The following is a 20150-nucleotide window of genomic DNA, read 5'->3' on the forward strand; positions in this document are numbered from 1 at the left end:
TCTGTGTCAGGTGCTTGGATATTAACTGGGAGCACAGGAGTCCTGCTGCCAGCAGTGGTGGCACAGGGACCTCTGGTCTGGGCAGGGCAGAGCAGAGACAAAGTTTGAGGTGTCAGGAGGTGCTAATGGTTGTGCTGCTTTGGGCAAACTCACTTTGATCCCTTGCCTTTCTTAGCTCAGGATTATAAAGGTTTTTTGTGTAGCTTTTGGTTGATGTTAAGGTGTCAAGAATCTGTGGAGGTAAAAAATCCAAAAGGAGGATGGGAAGAGACATTTCTGTGCCTCTTGACTGGCTTTGACTTGGAGCAAATGCTGTGTCAGAAGGAAGCTGAGAGCCCTCCCTGTGCAGGGACAGAGAAATTCCAACCACTCCAGTCTCTATTCCCAGGGAGAGGAGGCTCCTAAACGTGAATCTCAGTTCTTCTGGAATGTTCTGCAGTGTCCTTGCCTCCCCAGGCACACCAGGAGTGTCACAGCCCGTGGTGTGTGTGCTGCTGTGCTGGGACAGTGTCCCTGCTGCCCCTGGCAGGATCCTGGGAGCATCATCACCACCAGAACCTTGGTTCACAGCCCAAAAGCCTGTTAATAACAGTGTTTAGTGCTGGCACAGAATGCACATTTTTGACTGTTGCATGAACATGAAATCATTCCAGCAGGCTTGCAGGAATAGTTCCTTTGAGCACAGTTTCCTGCCTTGGGGAATCAGCTGGGATGTGTGGACTGGAAAAGCACCCTGAAGTCTGAGCTTCCTCTCTTCAGGCTCTCTTGAACAGTCATTTCCCTTTAGTGAGGAGGATGATGATGCTGAATATCTTTGTCAGTGGCACAGACTGGCTTGGTTTGGCTGCTGAGGGTGTGTTTGGTGGGAGCCATGGCCTGCAGTGTGTGACTGAAGCTGCTCTGGATCCTGTTCCCTTTGGGAAAAAACCCCTGCCAGGTAACCCAGCAATATTAACCTGGCATCCAAACTTCCAAAACTTGAAGCTGCAGATCCAAAGGCTGACTAAAGTTCACTGTGAATTGCTCTGTTTCCCCCTCTTTTCACTCCCTCGTGCCTCAGAAAGGTGCTGATGCTGAGGGCAGGTCAGGTACCTGCTGGAATTGTGTTTGCACATCCCATCCCTCCACTGCTGCCTCTGAATGGCCTTGCACCAGTTCCACCTCCTCTGAATGGCCTTGCACCAGTTCCACCTCTGCACAAACTTGAGTTTTGCCTGAGTCCAGCACAAGACAGGAAATTCAGGTAGCTTGAGGCCTGGGCTGATTTCAGGGCTCTGACCCCAAGCAAGGCCTGTCAGCTGCAGTGGGGAACATCATGCTGGTGGAGATCTCCATGAAAATCTCTTGCAGGGAAGGGTCTTGGCTCTGGTGGGGCAGTAGCTGAGCTGAGTTGATAATCACAGAATCACAGACTGGTGTGGGCTGGAACAGACCTCAAAGCTCATCTCATTCCACCCCCTGCCATGGACCAGGGTGCTCCAAGGTGCTCCCATCCATCCTGGCTTTCATTGACGTGCTGCTTTGAGGCAGTGGACCTTTCCTGGTGGTCCTCAGCCTTCATTTGGGACATCTCATGGGTTGTTGGTGGGTGGGAGGCCCTTGTGTGGGCAGTTGTGGTGTTCTGTTCTCTGTTCCTCAGCAGGGAGGTGCTGCAGAAATCCCCTGTGGTTCCCACCTGGGCTCTCCTCTTCTGCCTTCATCCTGATAGAGAGAAATAATTGAGCTCTAAATGGAGCATGTATTTGTAGGAACAAGCTCTTTGCACATTCCAGCACTTTCATTTCCAGTTCTTGGGGTGAGTGCCAGCCTGTGGAAGTTGTTCACTAGGCTCAGTGTCCCTGTCTGTGTAAAATTGCTCAACACAGATAGAAAAAAGCTGTGGATAAGGCTGCTCTGTGGTCCATGGGAAATGTTCCAGTTCAGTTTCACATGTGGGTGTAAGCTTAGGTCCATACTTCCCTTTGACAGGGTGGGGAAGGGGGCAGGGACATGGGAGATGAGTGGAAAAAAGCTTTTATTAGGCCATATTGTCTTTAGTCTGACTCAGAGAGAAACTATTAAAAAGTGGTTTCTTTGCAGGGATTGCAAGTGAATTCAGCTCCTCGTGTGCTTCACTCCCAGCTCTGCGTCTCCCTTGACCTTTCAAGGCAAACCACTCCTTTGCTGATTGCCCAAGCCCAGGGGTGGAAAGTTCCAGGAAAGCAGCAGCACAAAGGAGCAGGAATGGGTGTTGGGAAGGAAATTCTCCATTTGCTCCTGTGTTTCTGAGCCCCTCACCCAAGGCAGCTGCTTTACAAGAGCCACAGTGCTGGGTGAGACAGTGCTGCTCTCAGATAAACTTCAGCCTGCTTTGAGAGACTGTCAGGGCTTTAAACTCCTGGAGGGGCCTTTTTTTCCCTTTTTCTCCTCTTATGGCAGGTAGGAAGCTGCTGTGAGCACAGGAAGTGCTGTTTCCATTGAGCAGCTACAGCCTTTGCATTCCCAGGTGCAGGGATGGCAGCTTGAAAGGAGGGCAGGACTAATCTGCTCTCCTCAGGTCCTTGGCACTGGGATCCCTGCTGAGGCTGCCAGCAGGAGGCCAGGCAGAGCAAAGTGATGCTGCAGGGTTTTACATGTTCACCCAGCTGTGCACCAGGCACTCCCTGGGCTTGGGACCCTTGCTGTGCCTGGGGCAGCCCTGGAGCAGGAGCTGGGCTGTGACCCCAAACCATGGCACAGGGATGGAGGAGTTTCCTGAGGCTGTCAGTCTGCTCTGAGTCGTTGAACTGTTGAGCCAGTTAAACTGTTAATGGTCAAACTGTGCCCTGGGGGCCAAGGGAGGGCTGGAGGGTGTTTTGGTGTGGCCAGCAGGTCAGGGGGGTTGATCCTTCCCTTCTACTCAGCCACATCTGGAGTTTTGGGTTTAGTTCTGGTGTACACAGTTCAGGAAACACAAGGAGCTGCTGGGGAGGCTCCAAAGGTGCTGAGGGGTCTGGAGCATCTCTCATGTGAGGAGAGACTGCAGGAGCTGGGTCTGGTTAGTCTGGAGCAGGGTGGTCTCAGAGGGATCTGATGAGTGCACATAAACATCCCCAGGGGCTGTCAGAGGATGGTGCCAGACTCTGTTCAGTGGTGCCAGTGACAGGACAGGGAGCAGGGGCCATAAACTAAAACACAAGGAGTTCCACCTCAACATGAGGAGGGGGAAAAGAGCTCTGGATCAGGTGCCCAGGGGGGGTGTGGAGTCTCCCTCTCTGGAGACATTCCAAACCCACCTGGACATGTTCCTGTGTCACCTGTTCCAGGTGACCCTGCCTTGGCAGGGACTTGGACTGGGTGCTCTCCAGAGATCCCTGTGATTCTGGGTCCCCAGCAGCATCCCCAGCCCACTGGCCAATCCCAGCAACCCAACCTGTGGAACCTCAGTGCTCAGCACTCCCAGCAGAAGTTGATTCCTCCTCTTTTCTGGTTTGCTTTTCCTGTGTTGCATCTTGGTGTGCAGGGTCACAGTGCTCCAGAGAGGAGGGACATCTGAGTCTGGAAATACCTGGACACCAATCCATCTTCACAAGGGCTTGGGGGCAAGAAGAGACCATCAAGAACTCACCCCAGAGAGGAACTTTTACCTGAAAACACATTCGTTTGCATCTCTTGGCTTCAAAATGTTCTGCTTTTTGGCTTCAGTCCCAGAATCCCAGACTGGTTTGGGTTGGAAGGGACCTTAAAGATGATCCAGTTCCAACCCAGTGCCATGGCCAGAGATGCCATCACTGGGTCGGGTTGCTCAGGTGGCTTCCAGCCTCCATTGATGGAGGGGGTGCTTTCATCCCAATGGATTGAGGGTCTCCAGCTGCCCCCTCTCCCTCATCTGTGTGGTTTCAGCCCCAACATCTTCATGCTTGGGCTCTTCTCTGCTTGGCAGTTTTCCTTTTTGTTGGAGGAGGAAGAGGGGAGGGAAATGTTGTAACACAAAGATCAAAAGCAGGTGCTTTTCTCACTTTTATCCAGCAGGACAGTTGGGTATTGAATCAAAGGCTGTGGGATCTGTGGTGTTTTAAGGATGGTTAAGATAGAACATCTGTGAGATGCGAGTGTGTATAAATCCAGCTGTATGCACTTGTTGGTCTGCACTTCCAAATCCTGAGCTTTCCCTTTAAGCTCTGTCTTTGCTTAGTTCGTTTAAGCTAAGTTCATTTAAGCCCTGTCTTTGATTAAACATTTCTCTTGCAGCAGCTGAAGCCTCTTGGCTGTGCTGAGGGCTCTGGAAATGCATGGAAAATCCCACAGGCAGAGATTTCTCAGCACCAAGATGCTCAGAAAAATGTGTAAAAATTCCAGATAGGATAGTAGTGCATTTGTTGCAGAATATAGAATATATTTTACATTATATAAAAATATAATATAGAATATATTATATTATATATATAGAATATATTATATTATTATATATTATATTATATAATAATATAATATATAATATATAATATATAATATATAATATATTATATATAATATATAATATATAATATATAATATATAATAATATAATATATAATATAATGTATATTATATAATATATTATATAATATATGCAATGTATTATATTATATTATATTATATTATATTATATTATATTATATTATATTATATTATATTATATTATATTATATTATATTATATTATATTATATTATATTATATTATATTATATTATATTATATTATATTATATTATATTTTTATTATTTTATACTTATTCTATTTATTATATTATATATAGAATATATATTTATTTCTATTTATTTTCTTTTTCACTCTCTTTTTCCCTCAGACCTGGTGGCTGCACTTTCGCTTGGAGTACAAGGGCTCATTGCATATTTTTCTTATTTTGTTTTCACCAAGCACTGAACTCCAAACTTTAAAAATACATTAAAACCTTTATTTTTTTCAGAGCCTTGTCCAGGTCATACTGAGTTTTGAGTTGATAGCTGGCCTCCCTCAGATGGGAAGTTCCTGTGGGTCCCCACAGAAGTTTTGTGCCCCCTCAGGCTGTGCCCAGGATGGCTGCTGGGGACAGTAACACATCTGTTAGACAGCCTCTGCCCACTGATAAGCTTTGGCAGGCTGGACCCAGCTCTGGCAAGCTCCAGGGCAGGACTGGAGCCAGGTCTGGCTCTGCTGAAAGGGCTGGAAACTCCAGCAGGCAAAGAGGAACCAATGTCTGGGCTGGGAGAGCAGAGGTGGCTTTAATTTTGCCTAATTTTGGGGTTTTTTTTTTGAAGTTATCATTCTAAATGCTGAATTAATCCAGCTCATTTCTGCTTAGACATGGTAGCAGGCAGGTCAGACATGGTCCAGACTGGGGTGAGTTTGTCCAAAGATCACTTTTTAAAGTCAGCCTGTGCTGCTTTTGTGGGTTTTGTGTTGCCTTTTTGTGGGTTCTCTCTGTTGGTTGCAGCAGTGGCTTAGGGGCCCCCGGAGTCTGAGATGCCTTTTAGACACCTAAAATTAGATGAGGTGGTCTCACCCTGCCCTAGCTTTTCTCCTTCTTTCATCAGAGTCTGTTTTCTCCTATTTTCATCAGAGTCTGTTTTCTTTGTTCATCAGGGTCTGTTTTCTTTGTTCATCAGGGTCTGTTTTCCCCTATTTTCATCAGAGTCTGTTTTCTTTGTTCATCAGGGTCTGTTTTCTACTATTTTCACCAGAGTCTGTTTTCTTTGGGGGAACTTTAATTCCATTTTGGACAACTGTGATGCTCTGAAATGAAAACTTGAGCCTGACCCTTCTGCCTGAGCCTGGGGAGGGCAGGGAGCTCTGCAGTGCTCTCAGGGAGTTGTTCATTCAGAGCAGGGATTTAAATTTATTTTATTGGGTGTTCTTTGCCACGTGGAGTCACAGGGACAGTGGAATAGCCCAACTTCTGAGTTCCTTGTGTTACTAAAATGTACCCAGCCCCTAAATAATATGTATTTACTTGGTATCAACTTCAAAATCACCAGTAAATCTCTTGGGTTTTAAATTACCTTTGTTTTAAATGAATCCAAGCTCAGATGGGCATTCAGGCAGTAGTGGGGTCCATGGGAGATGCTTTTCCTGCTGCATCTGGCATGAGGGATGCCTAAAAAAGCTTTGAAAAAACTGGAATGTTTCTAATTAATAAGGTTACACTTCATGGATGCGGGGTAGAAATTCCTGCCTTTTATTTCTTTTTAATTAAAGAAAGGATGGCTGTGGATTAAATAGCTGTGAGTTGGAGAGAAAACTGAATGTAGAGAAAACCTAATTTTGGCCTACTTAGAAGGGATGAATGCTGTAAAGTCACCAAGTTTTAGAGAGATAAAAACTTTGGGTTTATACTTCCCTTGCACTTGCAGCACAGGAGCAGAAAAGCTGCTGAGCAGCATTTTCAAGGGGAGAACTCGCTGCCACGAGGTGCGTTTGAAATGAGGATTTTAGCAGGTTTTCAGTGAAGCTTTTTTTGGGGAATGAGAAAGGGGGGATGAAAAGGTCACGTCAGGAAGAAGTGTTTCTTCAGGTGTCTGGAGCTGTGGAAGAGCTCCTGTTTGATTCATGATTGTCACTGGCAGGCTCCTGCTGGCTCTGGTTTGTGTGCCCATCCCTGGCTGTGGCAGAGTTCAGCAAAGCTGTGAAATATTTTGAGTTGTGCTGTGCAGGTGCCCTTGGTGAGCCTGGGATGGCCATTCCTGTTTTCCTGTCACCACATCAGGTGTCCTGGTTGGGAAAACCCAGCCACACAAATGGTGAGGCTGCTCTTGATAGGAACTGATGCTCCAAGGGCAAATCTTCAGTTTGGGTTTGAGGGGGGGGATGTTGGGCTGGTGCTGCTTGCAGGAGCCCAGAGCTCAATGTATAGGGAACAATGCCATTCCCAACTGCTCATGGGTTTGTTTTGGTGCTGCCAGAAGTGGGAATGGGAGAATGGAGGGGTTTTACCCCATAGAAAGTGAGGATCCTGCTTGCAGTGTCTCAGGGAATTGTGGTTTCTCTCAGTCTCTGCTGTGAAGTTCCATTTCTCTGGTTTTTCAGACCTCTGCTCACACAGGTTTGGAAGGCTGGTGCCACTTCCACAGTCAATCAGATTGCATTTCACAATAAGGGAAATAAGTGTGTGTGTGTGTGTGTGTGTGTGTGTGTGTGTGATTTTAATTTCGGCCTCATGGATTTTTCATAAAGCCTGTGATGCTTTCTGGAGTAATGCAGTTACTTTTTCCCTAGGGCAGTGCTCTAATTCACATTGTTTTGGTTGCTTTCATGGCAGGTAGAGCAATTCTTGCTCTCTGCTTACTCAGTTTATCTCATAGGCAGCCACTGAAGTTGTTTGACTGCTCTGGTGGGAGAGCACAGTGTTTAAATCAACAAATCTTGAAGGCTTCATTCAGCCAGGTGCCTAAAGCTGGGCTCTAGAAACCTCCAGCTGTGGTTACAGAGATTATTTTTTGTTGCTTTGCATTTTTTTTCCTGGCACTGACTTTGCTGCAGTAATTGCTTAAATGGCCTTTTAAAGACCCTGAATGCAGAAAGAGAAACAAAAATTGAAAGAATAAAGGCATAGTTGTGGCTCCCTCTGCCCACAGCTTTTCAAATAGTTAAATAAAACAGAAAAATAAAGGAGCACTTTATCTTCTCCCAGAGTTTTTGCTATCAAAAACAAACCCTTGTGCCTCTTTCCGTGCTCAGGGAGGTCTGGGTGCTGTGAGAGGGAGCAGGTGGAGGTGATAAATTCAAATCCTGCCTGGAGAACCCTCAGTCACTGCTCCTGCAGGTGAGGATTGTGTCTCTGTGTGCTCCAGAGAACCATGGGGAGCAATTTTTGGGTGTTCTGGGGCTCTCTCTGGACTGGGGAGCAATTTTTGGGTGTTCTGGGGCTCTCTCTGGAGGCTGTGAGCCAGCAGAGCCCACGTGGGAGGCAATCCCAGGCTGGGTTTCCTGGAATGAGGGGAATGGATCTCTTAGTGCAGTTTTTCCTCAGCAGGAAAAATGGCCACAGAGACCACTCAGGGTTTGGAGAGACTTGCAGATACATCTGCAAAGATGCTTTGTGCCCAACATCTGTGGCTTTCAGCTGGAAATCAGGAGCATCAGAGGGGCTGTCCCCCTCTTACCTGATGGGCAGGCTGAGGCTGGAGGGGTGAGAGGCTCCAGGAGGCCTTTGAGAGCCTGGTGTGGGTTCAGCACTGACCAGGTGTCCAGCCAGGGGTTGGATTGGATGATTCACATGTACTGACCAGGCCTAGGAAGGCTTTCAGTTTGCTGGAAATGTCTTTAAATCTCAGATGGGCGCCAAAACCCAGAAAGTTTAGGGAATAATGATGATGTTTGAGATATTGGAATGCACCACTTTTAGAATCTAGAGCTACCAGTGTTGTTTGGGCAGGACCTGTACCCAAATCTTTCAGGTCAACACAGTGGGAAGGAGATAGCAAATATCAGGAAAGGTTCTGCCCCCAGAGGGTGCTGGCACTGCCCAGGGGATGGGCACGGCCCCGAGGCTGCCAGAGCTCCAGGAGCTGCCAGGGATGCCCAGGGTGGGGTTGCTGGGGGGTCTGTGTAGGGACAGCACTGGGATTGATGATCCTGGTGGTCCCATCCTGCTCAGGGCAGTCTGTGATTCCATTATTAAGATGGACTAAACAAATGCATTAACAAAGGGTAGGAAAAGGGGGAGATTTTTATCTTCCCAATGAAAAGAGAAAGAGAATTTGGGTGGGTTTTGGGAAGAGCTGTTCTGGTGAGCAGCTGGGTGGTGCTGGGTCTCCTCCCTGCTGCCCTTTGCAGGGAGCTGCTCCAGGCACACTGGACTTGTCATCCCAGGGTCCTGGTGGTCCTTCATGAGTTAGCCTGGCACCAGGTTCTTGCCAGGTCAGAAGTGACATTTGTGAGGCAGCTGAGGGAGCTGGGCAGGGGCTCAGCCTGGAGCAGAGGAGGCTCAGGGGGCCCTTGTGGCTCTGCACAGCTCCTGACAGGAGGGGACAGCCGGGGGTCGGGCTGTGCTCCAGGGAACAGGGACAGGAGCAGAGGGAACGGCCTCAGGCTGGGCCAGGGGAGGCTCTGGGTGGAATTTCTTCATTGCCAGGGGCTGCTCAGGGAAGTTTGGAGTCCCCATCCCTGGAGGTGTCCAAGGAGCACCTGGAGGTGGCACTCAGGGCTCTGGGCTGGATGGCGAGGTGGGGATCGGTCACAGGTTGGACCCGATGGTCTTGGCAGTTTTTCCAGCCTTGGTTTTGGGATTCAGAATGTTGTTCAGAATGTTGTTCAGAATGTTCTCCTTGCCTGTTTGTGCTCTGAGGGCAGTGTGAAATGAGGAGCTGGTACCCAGTGGTCTGGCTGTTCCTCCAGTGGGACTCCAGGCTCTCTGGATCCTGTAGGTGAAAATTGCTTTGATGGAAGCTGGTTTGAACCAGTCCCCCCCTGCTCTGACAGAGCTCTCCCTGTACTTCTGGTGTTGCTTTTCATAACTGTCTGCTCTCTGGACGGAAAACAAGCCAAGGATTCCCTAACAGCAGGTTGATGTAATCATTGCTCTGAGCATGCCAGGGAATTGTTATCACTCCTGGGTGCCTGGGGAGCTGCTGGGTTGTCATGTCAGAAACTTTTTCTGCAAGAATGTGACATTCCTAATTGGATTTTTCAGCTTGGATTTGAAATCTTTGGTGGGACAAAGTCATTGATGGACAGCAGGGAAATGTTGGAAATGTTTGTTTTATGTGGGCATTGTTGTGTGTGAGCTTTGTCAGGCTGCAAAAACCTTGCTGCATTTGAATCATAGAATGATTTCAGTCTAAAAATGCATTTACCACGCTTCACTCCTGTGTTTACTCCTGCTCTTCCCTCTGAAATGCCACCATGAATCCTGGACCTGTTGTGCTTTGTTGTGCTGAAAGAGCCAATTTCCACTGAAGAACATTCCCAGGAGAGCTGGGATAGCCAGGAGTTGTTCCTTGGGATGTTCCTGTAGCAGCAGAGCCCTGATGGGGTTTACATGTGGGGATGACATTTGGCTGCTGGGCTGTGTGAGAGCCATAAAAGCTCCCTGGGACAGCCCAGCAAAGCCTTTCTGTGTCAGACTGGCTTTGGGAAGGGCTTTGCCAGAGATCCGGATGCAAGATGGGGCAGAGTTTTGTTTGCCAGGTGAGGTGTTGACATATGGTGCAATAAATGCATTTATTGGAAAAGCCAGAGATAATATTTACCTTGAAAAATCCATTGTTGGGAATAAATGGCCACATCTGCAGCTCAGGCAGGTGGGAGTGACTGCTGTCACCTGGGCCACCACCCCAAATGTCACCGTGTGAGGAGCGAGGAGGGCTGGGCAGGTGGGTGAGGGAACAGCCTGACAACTAAAACTGTGCTTTAGTTGATGTGGTGGTGGTTGATCCATGGTTGGATATCTTGGAGATCTTTCCCAACCCTAAATATTCTGAGATTCTGTGATTTACATCAGGCATGGTGGCTCTTCCACTGTGAGTAGCTCTGCTTGGAGTACAGCATGGGAGTTTCAACCTTGGGGTTTCAACCCACTTGTGACCCTTTTCTCCTCTCTTCCTCCCTCTCCCTGCAGGGTTTAATGCCATGGCTGCAGATGAAAGCGCTACAGAAAAGCAAGTGGGGGAACCAAAAATGGCAGTGGATGGTGAAACCAACGGTTCCTGCGAGCACAGCGAGGGTGGGGGCCACCCAAACCCAGCGAAAAACACTCAGGACAACACGAAAGTGAGCCAGCAGGACTCTTCTACTAAATTAAATAGGATAGCAGAAAATGGCATTTCGGACAGCGAGCCTGGGAAGCAAAACCATCTGAAAGCAAATGACTTCACACAGACTTCTGTCACAGGGAGCAATGGATATATCCTAACCAAGCAGATGGCACAGGAGCAGCCTCTAAGGACTACCAGCTTTGCTTCTCTCACTGGCCATGCTGCAAAAACCCTGCCTGGAGGAGCAGGCAAAGGCAGGACTGTGGGGTCCTTTGCCCAGCTCCAAGCCACGATGCCAAGCAAGCTCGGGGAGGGCAGCAAGGACACGGATGCTAAAAAAGGCCCTGCTGCTAATGCTGAAGTCAAGGTGCACAGAGCACGGAAGACAATGCCTAAACCCACCCCCAGCCTGGTAATGTACCTGCCCAGCACAGAGCTGCTGCTGCTGCTGCTGGGCTTGCTCTTGGCTTTCTCTGGGGGTCTGGGGGGTGCCTGACTGCATGGCAACACGTGGTGTTCAGAGCTTGCCTGCTGAGTGCATTGGTGGTTTTATTGTTTTTTGTTTATTTTTATTTTTAATTTTAATTTTATTTTTATTTTTATTTTTATTTTTATTTTTATTTTTATTTTACTTTTATTTTATTTTTATTTTAAATTTAATTTTTATCTTATTTTAATTTTTATAAAGATAGTTTATCTATATTTTATATAGATATATAAATATATACCTATAGATATATTTCTTATCTATATTATATATCGATATATAAATATATATCGATATATATATTATATATCGATAATATATTTATATATTTTATATTATCCTTTATTTAAAATATAATATTATAATTAATGTAAAATTTCATAATATACACAATTTTATATGTATATAAATAAATATATTATATTTATTTATATATTTCTATATATATATCTATATTTATATTGATATTTATCTATATTTTTATATAGATATCTATATCTATATAAAAATATCTATATCTATATTTAGTTAATCTATATTCATATCTATATCTATATCTATAGTTAGTTAGTTAGTTATTTTTATTTTATTTTTTTCTCTTCCACCAGACAGAAATGTTGAAGTAGTTGGTCACATGGCAACACCAGTTCCCATCCCCAATGCATTTCTAAATATATAATTGATCAATTGTCTCCTCCAACAGATCTGTGTGAGACACTAAATGGCCTTTCTCTCACGGCTCTATTGCTCATCAGCCTCTGCTGATATCCAGAGCTGCTTGTGAAACAAATTAGATTTTTTCTGAGGTCAACCCAAAGGAAATTAAGCCTAGCGTGTAAACTTGCGGCTCCTCCCAAGCTCAGAAGCTGTCAAGGAGCTGAGCTGTGAGGCCCTTGATTGCTTTGCTGTAGGAATCATTATAGGGCTAAAAGAGATGATGCTTTCTCTCCATGTCATTGGGAAATGTTCTCTCCAGATCCTTAGGGTGGATTTACCATCACTTAATAAAGCAGAGCCCTGTTTTTTTTTAAATTTTTTTTTTTTTTGGAGGCATAAGGAAATGTCATTTGGTGCATTCATGTCATAGTGGCGAGGACAGAAATGGGCCTCTCTTTGTCGTGGTTATTGACAAATTTGGTTATTTTCTTGGTTCTTTGCCAGAGGTAGGGAATAGATCCTGCAACAGGCAGAGCTCCACTGTAAGCAGTTTTCATCTCTGTGATGCTTTGTGTGACTGCAGTGAGCTGGATCCTCTCATTGTGCTGTGTCTGAGGGAGACTGGGAAGGGTGAGCCTTGGGATCATTCCCAGAAATGCATGGAAGGTCAAGGGAAGGGTGAGCCATGGGATCATTCCCAGAAATGCATGGAAGCTGCTGCAGCCTTGTCAAGTCGGTGCAATGCGTTGGTGCTGTGATCCAGCAGATCCACAGGGCCCTCAGATGTCCCCTCATGTCAGCACAGCAGTGTGAGGTGTGAAAGGCTCAAAGCTGGGAGTCCCTGTGGTCTGGAGCAGGGAAAGAGAGAGGAAAAAGGAAAAAGAGAGGGTGGCACCTGGCCAGCCCCAGATGGGGGAAGGTGCCGTTGCTGTGGCACCACCTGTGCCTCTGGGAGCAGCTGGGAGGCCAAAGGGCACAGCAGGATCCCAACCCTGTGGGCACCAGGCTCGGGAGAGGGGCAGGAGCCACAGCTGCCTGCCCCCCTGAGCCCTCATTCCCCTCTGCCTGGCCCTGGCCGTGGCTGAGTTCTCTGCTCTCACCCTGCCTGTGTTTCTGGCTTGCACAGGGAAGCCCAGCTGCCATCCAGCTCCCATCTGGGTTTCTCCTACCCAGGGAAGGCTTTGCAGCCTCCAGCCCCCAGTTGTGCACTGGAATTAGGCCAGGCAAACCCCCAGACCCTGGTGGGATTTAGCAGAGAGGGATCCCGTGGGGCTGAGCAATTGAAAGAGGCAATTCCCTCCTAAAGGTGACTGCTGGGTTGGGAGAGAGTGTTTCCCTCATTCATATTTTATGATATATCAGAAGAATATTTCTGTTTAACCCCTTGGGCTTCCAGGTTTGTCTCTGGGAGGTGGCATGGGGTGTTTGGGAGCTCTGGGAGTGCTGGGACAGCTCACTGGGATGGAGCTGCTGGTCCTTTGCTCACACAACAAAAGCAGCTTCAAAAAACCAAAGCCTGCACTTGTTGGGCTGCTCTGGAAAGTGCATAGCCTGTCCTCAGCTCCTCTGGGCATTTGCCTTGGGCTTAAAATAGGGAGAGAAGCAGCATTCCCAGGAAGGGTGGTGAGAAGAGGCTGTTCCCATGTTCTCTGCTCAAGCCTCTGCAGCTGAATGGGAACCCAAGATCTGATCTCAGTTCTGCAAGACAATGAAACATCTGTGTGTTCAGCCTTCCTGATAATTACTACCTCATTTTTCCCCATTGTCTCTGGAATTTACATGCTATTTTCTTTGGAGCAGCAGAGTCCTTGCTAAGCTGTCATTTTTCTGTCCCAATTATTTCTTTGTTGAGCTGCTTAAAGGAGGCTCCTCAGCTCAGGAGCTTTTCCTGTACCAACCTTCACACCTTCTCCCCTTAAAAAACCTCTGTGAAATCAGGTGCTGTATCCTGGGAAATAAATTGTGGAAATCACCCAGGAACTGCTATTACAGACCACAGTAGTTTGCTTGGTTAGTATTTTTTAGGGCATTGCTGTTTTCTTGGTGAAACTGTTCTTGCAGAACTGTTCTGCCTGGGAGGAGGAGGAGGAGGAGGGGAGGAAGGTGTTTTGCTGCCTGCAACGTGTGAACATTTGTTCCCCCTGGCTCCTGCAGAAACCCACTGGGGCCAAGAAATTGTTTTGTGTAATCCAATAGGTGTCAGGGGACCTTGGTAACCTTTTCCTGCACATGTGAATTGGTCTCTGAAAGGAAGGAGAGAATTTTCTCACCAATTTAACCAGCTTTTTCTCTGTTTAGGAGTTGCTTCCTGAATTGGGATCGAAGCTGAATCTGAAACAGGTGACAATTTTAATTGATGTTGTCGCATGTTAAGGTGGTTTCTGAGCAGAGAGCATCATTTCTGCTCCCCTTCTGAACAGAGCAGTAACACAAGCACTGCCCTTTTGGAAGAATCTTTCTTTCACTGCTAATCCATTTTACAGCCCTGTTAAGAACCCAAAAGTTTGCAGGGCCAGGCAGCAGACTGAAAGGCAAGTGTGTGTCTGTGTGTGTGTGCTGTGCTGGGAGAAGGCTCCTCCTGCTTGGGAACCAGCTGCTGAGCTGAACTTCAGTAAAACATGAGGGATAAAGGATGGAAAAGGTGGTGAGGGCATCCCAGAGTTACCTTGGAGACAGGAGGAGCAGATGGATGAACTGGGAATCCCAAGTTGTGTTTCCTTTCCGTGGTGACCACAGGGCTGGAGTTTGGGGTGTGTGTCTCTGGTGGTATTTTTTATGCTGTGCAGAGGACTGGGTCAGGAAATAGTGCAAAAATCCTTTAAATGGGTGTTTTGGCCTGATTCACAGTGTGTCCCCAAAATGCCAGGTGCCAATTTAACTGGGGGAGACCATGTGGGCAGGGAGGAAGAGCTTGGAGCAGGAGATGTAGGTCTTTCTACCAATGTAGGTCTTTCCACCAATGTTCATCAAACTATTCCCTTCAGTAGCATTGCCATTAAATACCTGATCCCAGAGCTTTGAAACTGCCTCCTTTGTGGTGCTGCTGTGCTGCAGGAGCCTCTGGCCTGGAGAACACCCTGTGGCCATCTCTTGGGGCAGGCGCGTGACAGCCAGGGGATTGCAGGGGCCTGGGATTGCTCAGCAAGCTCTGACCCTCCTGTGTGGAGGAAACATAAAGCAAAAGGGCAGGGCCTGATGGGGGTGGTGATAATGGGGATATTGTGTCCTTGGGGAGGACTCAGAAGGTCCATCCAGGACCATCTCCAGAGGGGTGTCCAGGTGTGCTCCACTGGACTGGAAGAGTGAAGTCTGTGTGTGTGAGCTTGGGCAGAGTTGAATCTCATGGAATCACAAATTGTCCTGAGCTGGGAGGGACTCACCAGGATGATCCAGTGCCAGCCCTGTCCCTGCCCAGCGCCCCCAGCAGCCCCAGCCTGGGCACTCCTGGCAGCGCTGCCCAAAGGCTCCTGGAGCTCTGGCAGCCTCGGGGCCGTGCCCATTCCCTGGGCAGCCTGGGCAGTGCCAGCACCCTCTGGGGGCAGAGCCTTGCCCTGAGCTCCAGCCTGAGCTGCCCTGGCCCAGCCCCAGCCATGCCCTGGCTCCTGTCCCTGGCCCAGAGCAGAGATGGGAGCTGCCCCTCGGGAGGAGCTGCAGCCCCGGGGAGCTCTGCCCTCACTCTGCTCCAGCTGAACAACCCCAGAGCCCTCAGCTGCTCCTCACAGCCCCTCCAGAGCCTTCCCTGATGGGAAACCTCCTTCAGGAGTGGCAGTGCTGCCATTGGGCTCCTTAAGCAGAGGGGTTGCTGCAGAGGGAAGTGAGAGTGAAGGCTGTTGTGCAGTGCTTTAACCTGATATTGAACTGCTGCTGCTGGAGGTGCTGCCCCAGCTCTGACCACAGCCCACAGAAATAACAGCCCTGGCCCCTGCAGAGGGGTTTGGTGGGGTCAGGAGCCCTGGTGGCACATCTGCCCTGGGCTCCCTGTTTCGGTTTGACTGATGTGTGACACTCCCTTGCCTTGGGGCAGTTTGGTGCAGGAGGGGACAGGATGAGGGGATACCCCTCAGTGCCCTGCTTCAGAAACACTTTTAGTGCAGGTTTGGGGCCACATCTTCACTTCAGCTCAGTCTACCTGGCTGCCCAAATAATGTTTTTTATGTAGGAATGTGACTGCACTCAGATCAGTGCAATTGTAACCAAGTCACCATGTAATCCCCCCTCTAATGGGCACATATTAATCAGCAGATCATTAATCTGATCTAGACTAAGAGCAAAGCCTTGCAGGCTTGTTGCTCCAAGGTGAGGCTTGATCAGGCTGCTGAAATTCAGCAGTGAAAACCACAATCCTGCAGCAGCAAAGACAGAACAGCACCACCACAGCTCCTACAGGCACTATCATCTGCTTGTGATCAATTTTTTATAGCAGACTGATATTTCTTGCTTAACCACCACTCACCAGTTGTTAGAGGCAGATCCCCCCTGGGAGCTGCTGCTTTGTGCTCTTCAAAGGCAGTGCCTTGGTACAAATCTCCTGACCCTGTTCCTGGTGGATGGGGAGGCAGAGCTCTCCATCCAGCTGCCCTGTTCCCTGTGGCAGGGCTGCCCAGCTCTCTCCTCCTGCCCTGTTGGCTCTGGGTTGTGTGCTGGAGATGAGAGTCCTGCAGAGCACAGGACTAAGGGAGCCCAGAATCTCAGCCTGAGGTGGTTTCAGGCATCAGGAGCTCTTCTGCAGTGCTTAGAGCTGCCCTGCTCCCAGGCAGGACCTATGCCTGTGTCCTTCCACCAACACTCTGGTTTCTCTCCCTTCTTGCTGGTTTTAGTGATGGAAAGACCCTTTAAATGCTGGGCAGTGGGAAAAATGTCCTGTGGAGTTTATAGAGCCAACAGAAGCGCGTCCATGACTGAGGTTGGTTTGTTCTGTAGTTTTGCTTTCAGGGAAAAAAAAAAACCAAAGCAGCTGAGGATATTCTGTCTTTTGCCATTTTAATAACTTCCCCCTGCTGCTGTTGGGGACTTCAGTGCCAATAATAGAAATGTGGTTGATCCTGTAAAATGTAGACAGCACTTGAGTTTAATTTTTGTAAACACATCAAATAGCCTGTTCTTGCCCCAATCTAGCCCATTTTCTTGGCTGTATTTCTCACAGTGGGGTTGCACATAGTGGTGGTCCCATTTCTGCTGTTTCCAGGCACAACCATTGCTGGAAATGTTGGAATATCTGCCCAAATTCTTCACTATTCACTACACAAAGCTGATAGCACGTGAGAAGCTGCAAGAAATGAAGATGTTGGTGTTGCAATTTCTTTTTCTGTCTCAATTATGGCCCTTTCTTGGCCTCAGGTGGCCTACAACATGTGACCACTGCATCCTGGAGTTTCCTTTGCATGGCATTCTGCTCTCAGTGCTTCTCTCAAACTGGATGAAATCTGTTTAATAAGAATAGCAAAGATGTGACTGTTTTATGTAGCTGAGAACCAGGAAAGGTGGTGAGAAAACGGACTTAAAAATTTGTGCTGATCCTTTTTATTACAATCCTTAGATGTAATGTTTTTATAAACACAAGAAACCTCTTCACTCCTTTCTGGGAATTCTTGTTATTCTTGTTTTTTTTACCATTGCTGCATGTGCCTCCAAGTAAATCTTTAAGTATCTTCAAGTATCTCTCTTCCATGAGACTTGAGTTAAAAAAAACTTTTAACAGAATTGCCATGAAAAACCTCACATTTAGCAGTTGTTTTGCAGCCTGTTGAAGATTTTAAATTTATTTCTGTGTTGTTATTACAGAGGTAGAGAAAAACCCTAAGCTAATAACATAATACCTTTAAATTTAAAAGTTGGATTGTGTTCTTCCAAGCAGCCTGGCATGGCCTGAGTGTGAATTCCTGGTGTTTGGGAGTAACAGCACCTTTTGTTAGAGACCAGTTGCAAAAACCTGCTCTTAAAGGACAAAAAATGCAGCCCTTGTTCACACTTGTGTCAGATCTGCCTGTCCCAAACTCATTTTTCTAATTTTAAGTTAGAAATGGAAAGCATTGGATCTATCAGGGGACTTGGGAATTCTCAGAATAATTGTGTAGCCAAGAGTTACTGTTAACCTTTAGATCTATAAACTGAGGACTTTTAAGAGGTATAAATAGTATTGTTGAGACTATTCTTGGCATCCTGTGCCCTGCACTCCTGACGTGCATTTTTTAAGGGAGCAGACTCAGGGTGATCCAGAAAATGATCCTATGGCAAATTAATTTGCTCATTTTATTACAATTATTGAAGAGAAAAGTTTAAAAAGAAAAAAAAAAAGTTGGTCCATAAGTGTCTCCTGGGAGTGAGAGGTTCTGATGAGACAGGGCTTTTTAATTTAGTTGCAAAAACATAATGCATTTAATTATTTGACAGTGAGAGCAATTAAGCATTGGAACAACATATCAAAGGCAGTGGTGGATTTGTCATCTTTGAAATCCTTAATCCAAGACTTGCTGCCCTTTTAGAAAAGCTGTGGCAATTGAGCCATAAGTTATGGGCTTGCTGCAGGAATCATTGGCACTTTGATGGCCTTTTGCTGTGGGTCATTTCTGATTATCATTAGGGCTTTGCTGGGCCTGCCTCTGCCAGCACCACACACGTGGCACAGCCTAATGAGGGGAATCAGCCTCTTCCCTGTTTGTTCCCAAGGTCACATTGCTGGAGAGCAGTGGCTGGGGCTGCCTGCCTGAACCTGAGTGCTTTTATTGCTTCCTGCTTTTTATTCCAGCCTTGCATCTGCCTGCATTCCTCTTTCTGCTGGGGCTTTTCAGCTCTTGCTTCACAAGTCCTGTAAAGAAGAGTTCTCTGCAAGTGGGGCAGCACTTAAACCTTACAATCATGGAATGGTTTGGGTTGGAAAGGATCTTAAAGCTCATCCAGTGCCGCCCCTGCCATGGCAGGGACAGCTCCCACTGTCCCAAATTGCTTCAAACCCCAATATCCAACCTGGCCTTGGGCACTGCCAGGGATCCAGGGGCAGCCCCAGCTGCTCTGGGCACCCTGTGCCAGGGAACCATTCCTCATTCCCAATATCCCATCTAACCCCACTCCTTTTCAGTGTGAAGCCATTCCCTTGTCCTGGCACTCTGTGCCCTTGTGAAGAGTCTTTCTTCCTTGTAATTCCTTCAGGTACTGTTAGGCTACAAAGGGTCTCCCCAGAGCCTTCTCCTTTCCAGGCTGAGCAATCCCAATTCTCCCAGTCTTTCCTTGTGTTCTGCTGCTTTTTCTCCTGTTTGGCTGGAGCAGCTCTGCCAGCCCTGCCTGCTGCCCAGCTGGATGCAGTGGGACAAACCTGGGTATTCCAGTGTAAAATGGCCCAGCAGAGGCAGCTGCCACCCCAATGCCTGCTGACCCTGTGGCACAGAAGGAGCAGCAGGGGCTTTGTTTCATTCCTCCATGTGTTTCCTTGTCTCACCAGGCACCTCCCTGCTGGGCTGGGACAGGAAAATGTTTCAGTGAGCTGGACTGAGGGGCCTTGCCCTGACCTTGGCTTCCCTTTGGCACACTTGACACAAAAGGCACAGGAATAAAAGCACCATCAAACCAAGCCATGGCTGTTGAAGGAATAAACACAGATGGAAAAAGGAAACACACACACAGTCTGGACCTCTCTGTCTGAGGCTTTTAGGGTACATGAAATGGAGTTAGACACACAGGAAGGGGATTGTTTCCTAAATTAGAGGAGGAAAACATTGAAGCAACATCAAAAGCTGAGAAATGGGACATGGCTGAGTGGTGGACTTGGCACTGCTGGCTTTGTGCTTGGACTTGGTGACCTTAAAGGTCTTGTCCAACCTAAATGATTCTCTGTGGAGCTGTAGAGACTCTTCTTTCATAACCAGAGGTGCAGGATTTGACTTTGTCTTGGGTACAGGTTCACATCAGAGCAGGTGTGAGTGGCTGTGGTGCCTGGGAGGAGCTGCAGGAACAACTCTAAAATCCCTTTGGTTTGCAGCAGGAGCCTGGAGCCTGCCTGGGGGCTGGAACAGCAGCAGCTGGAGTGGGAACAGGGGGTTAAGGGGAGCTTGGACAGCTCAGTGTCAAGGAAGGAGCTGCTTTGGCTGTGCTTGGTGTGTGCTGGGCTAGAGGGGAGCCTTTGCTGAGGCTCAGTGGTGCCAGGTGCTGTCCAAAAGGAAAATCCCTTTCCTTTGCTGCCCGCTCCTCTAGAACAGCTCTGCAGGGTGTTGCTGAGCTTGTTTGGTGTCACAGGGAGCAAGTGCTGTGCTTGAGTTGGTTCCTCTTCTCCAGAGGCACCCAGAGCTGTGCAAGCAGAGTCTTCTCCTTGTCACTGCCTCTG

General features: G+C 47.7%; 1 protein-coding gene across 11 annotated transcripts in view; it reads left to right on the forward strand.

Moving 5' to 3' along the window:
* LOC134428058 (histone-lysine N-methyltransferase EHMT1-like) overlaps nucleotides 1-20150 on the forward strand; it is a 124494-nt gene that overhangs the window by 59504 nt on the left and 44840 nt on the right. For 9 of the 11 annotated variants that reach the window (XM_063174360.1, XM_063174366.1, XM_063174363.1 and 6 more), the window contains exons 3-4: nucleotides 10557-11104; nucleotides 14135-14176. In XM_063174360.1, coding sequence (XP_063030430.1) covers nucleotides 10557-11104; nucleotides 14135-14176 — 590 coding nt within the window. The remainder of the gene's footprint in view (nucleotides 1-10556; nucleotides 11105-14134; nucleotides 14177-20150) is intronic. The other 2 variants (XM_063174369.1, XM_063174359.1) reach the window with 1 other exon arrangement.

The sequence above is a fragment of the Melospiza melodia genome, chromosome 22, assembly GCF_035770615.1.
Source record: "Melospiza melodia melodia isolate bMelMel2 chromosome 22, bMelMel2.pri, whole genome shotgun sequence".
Lineage (NCBI taxonomy): Eukaryota > Metazoa > Chordata > Aves > Passeriformes > Passerellidae > Melospiza > Melospiza melodia.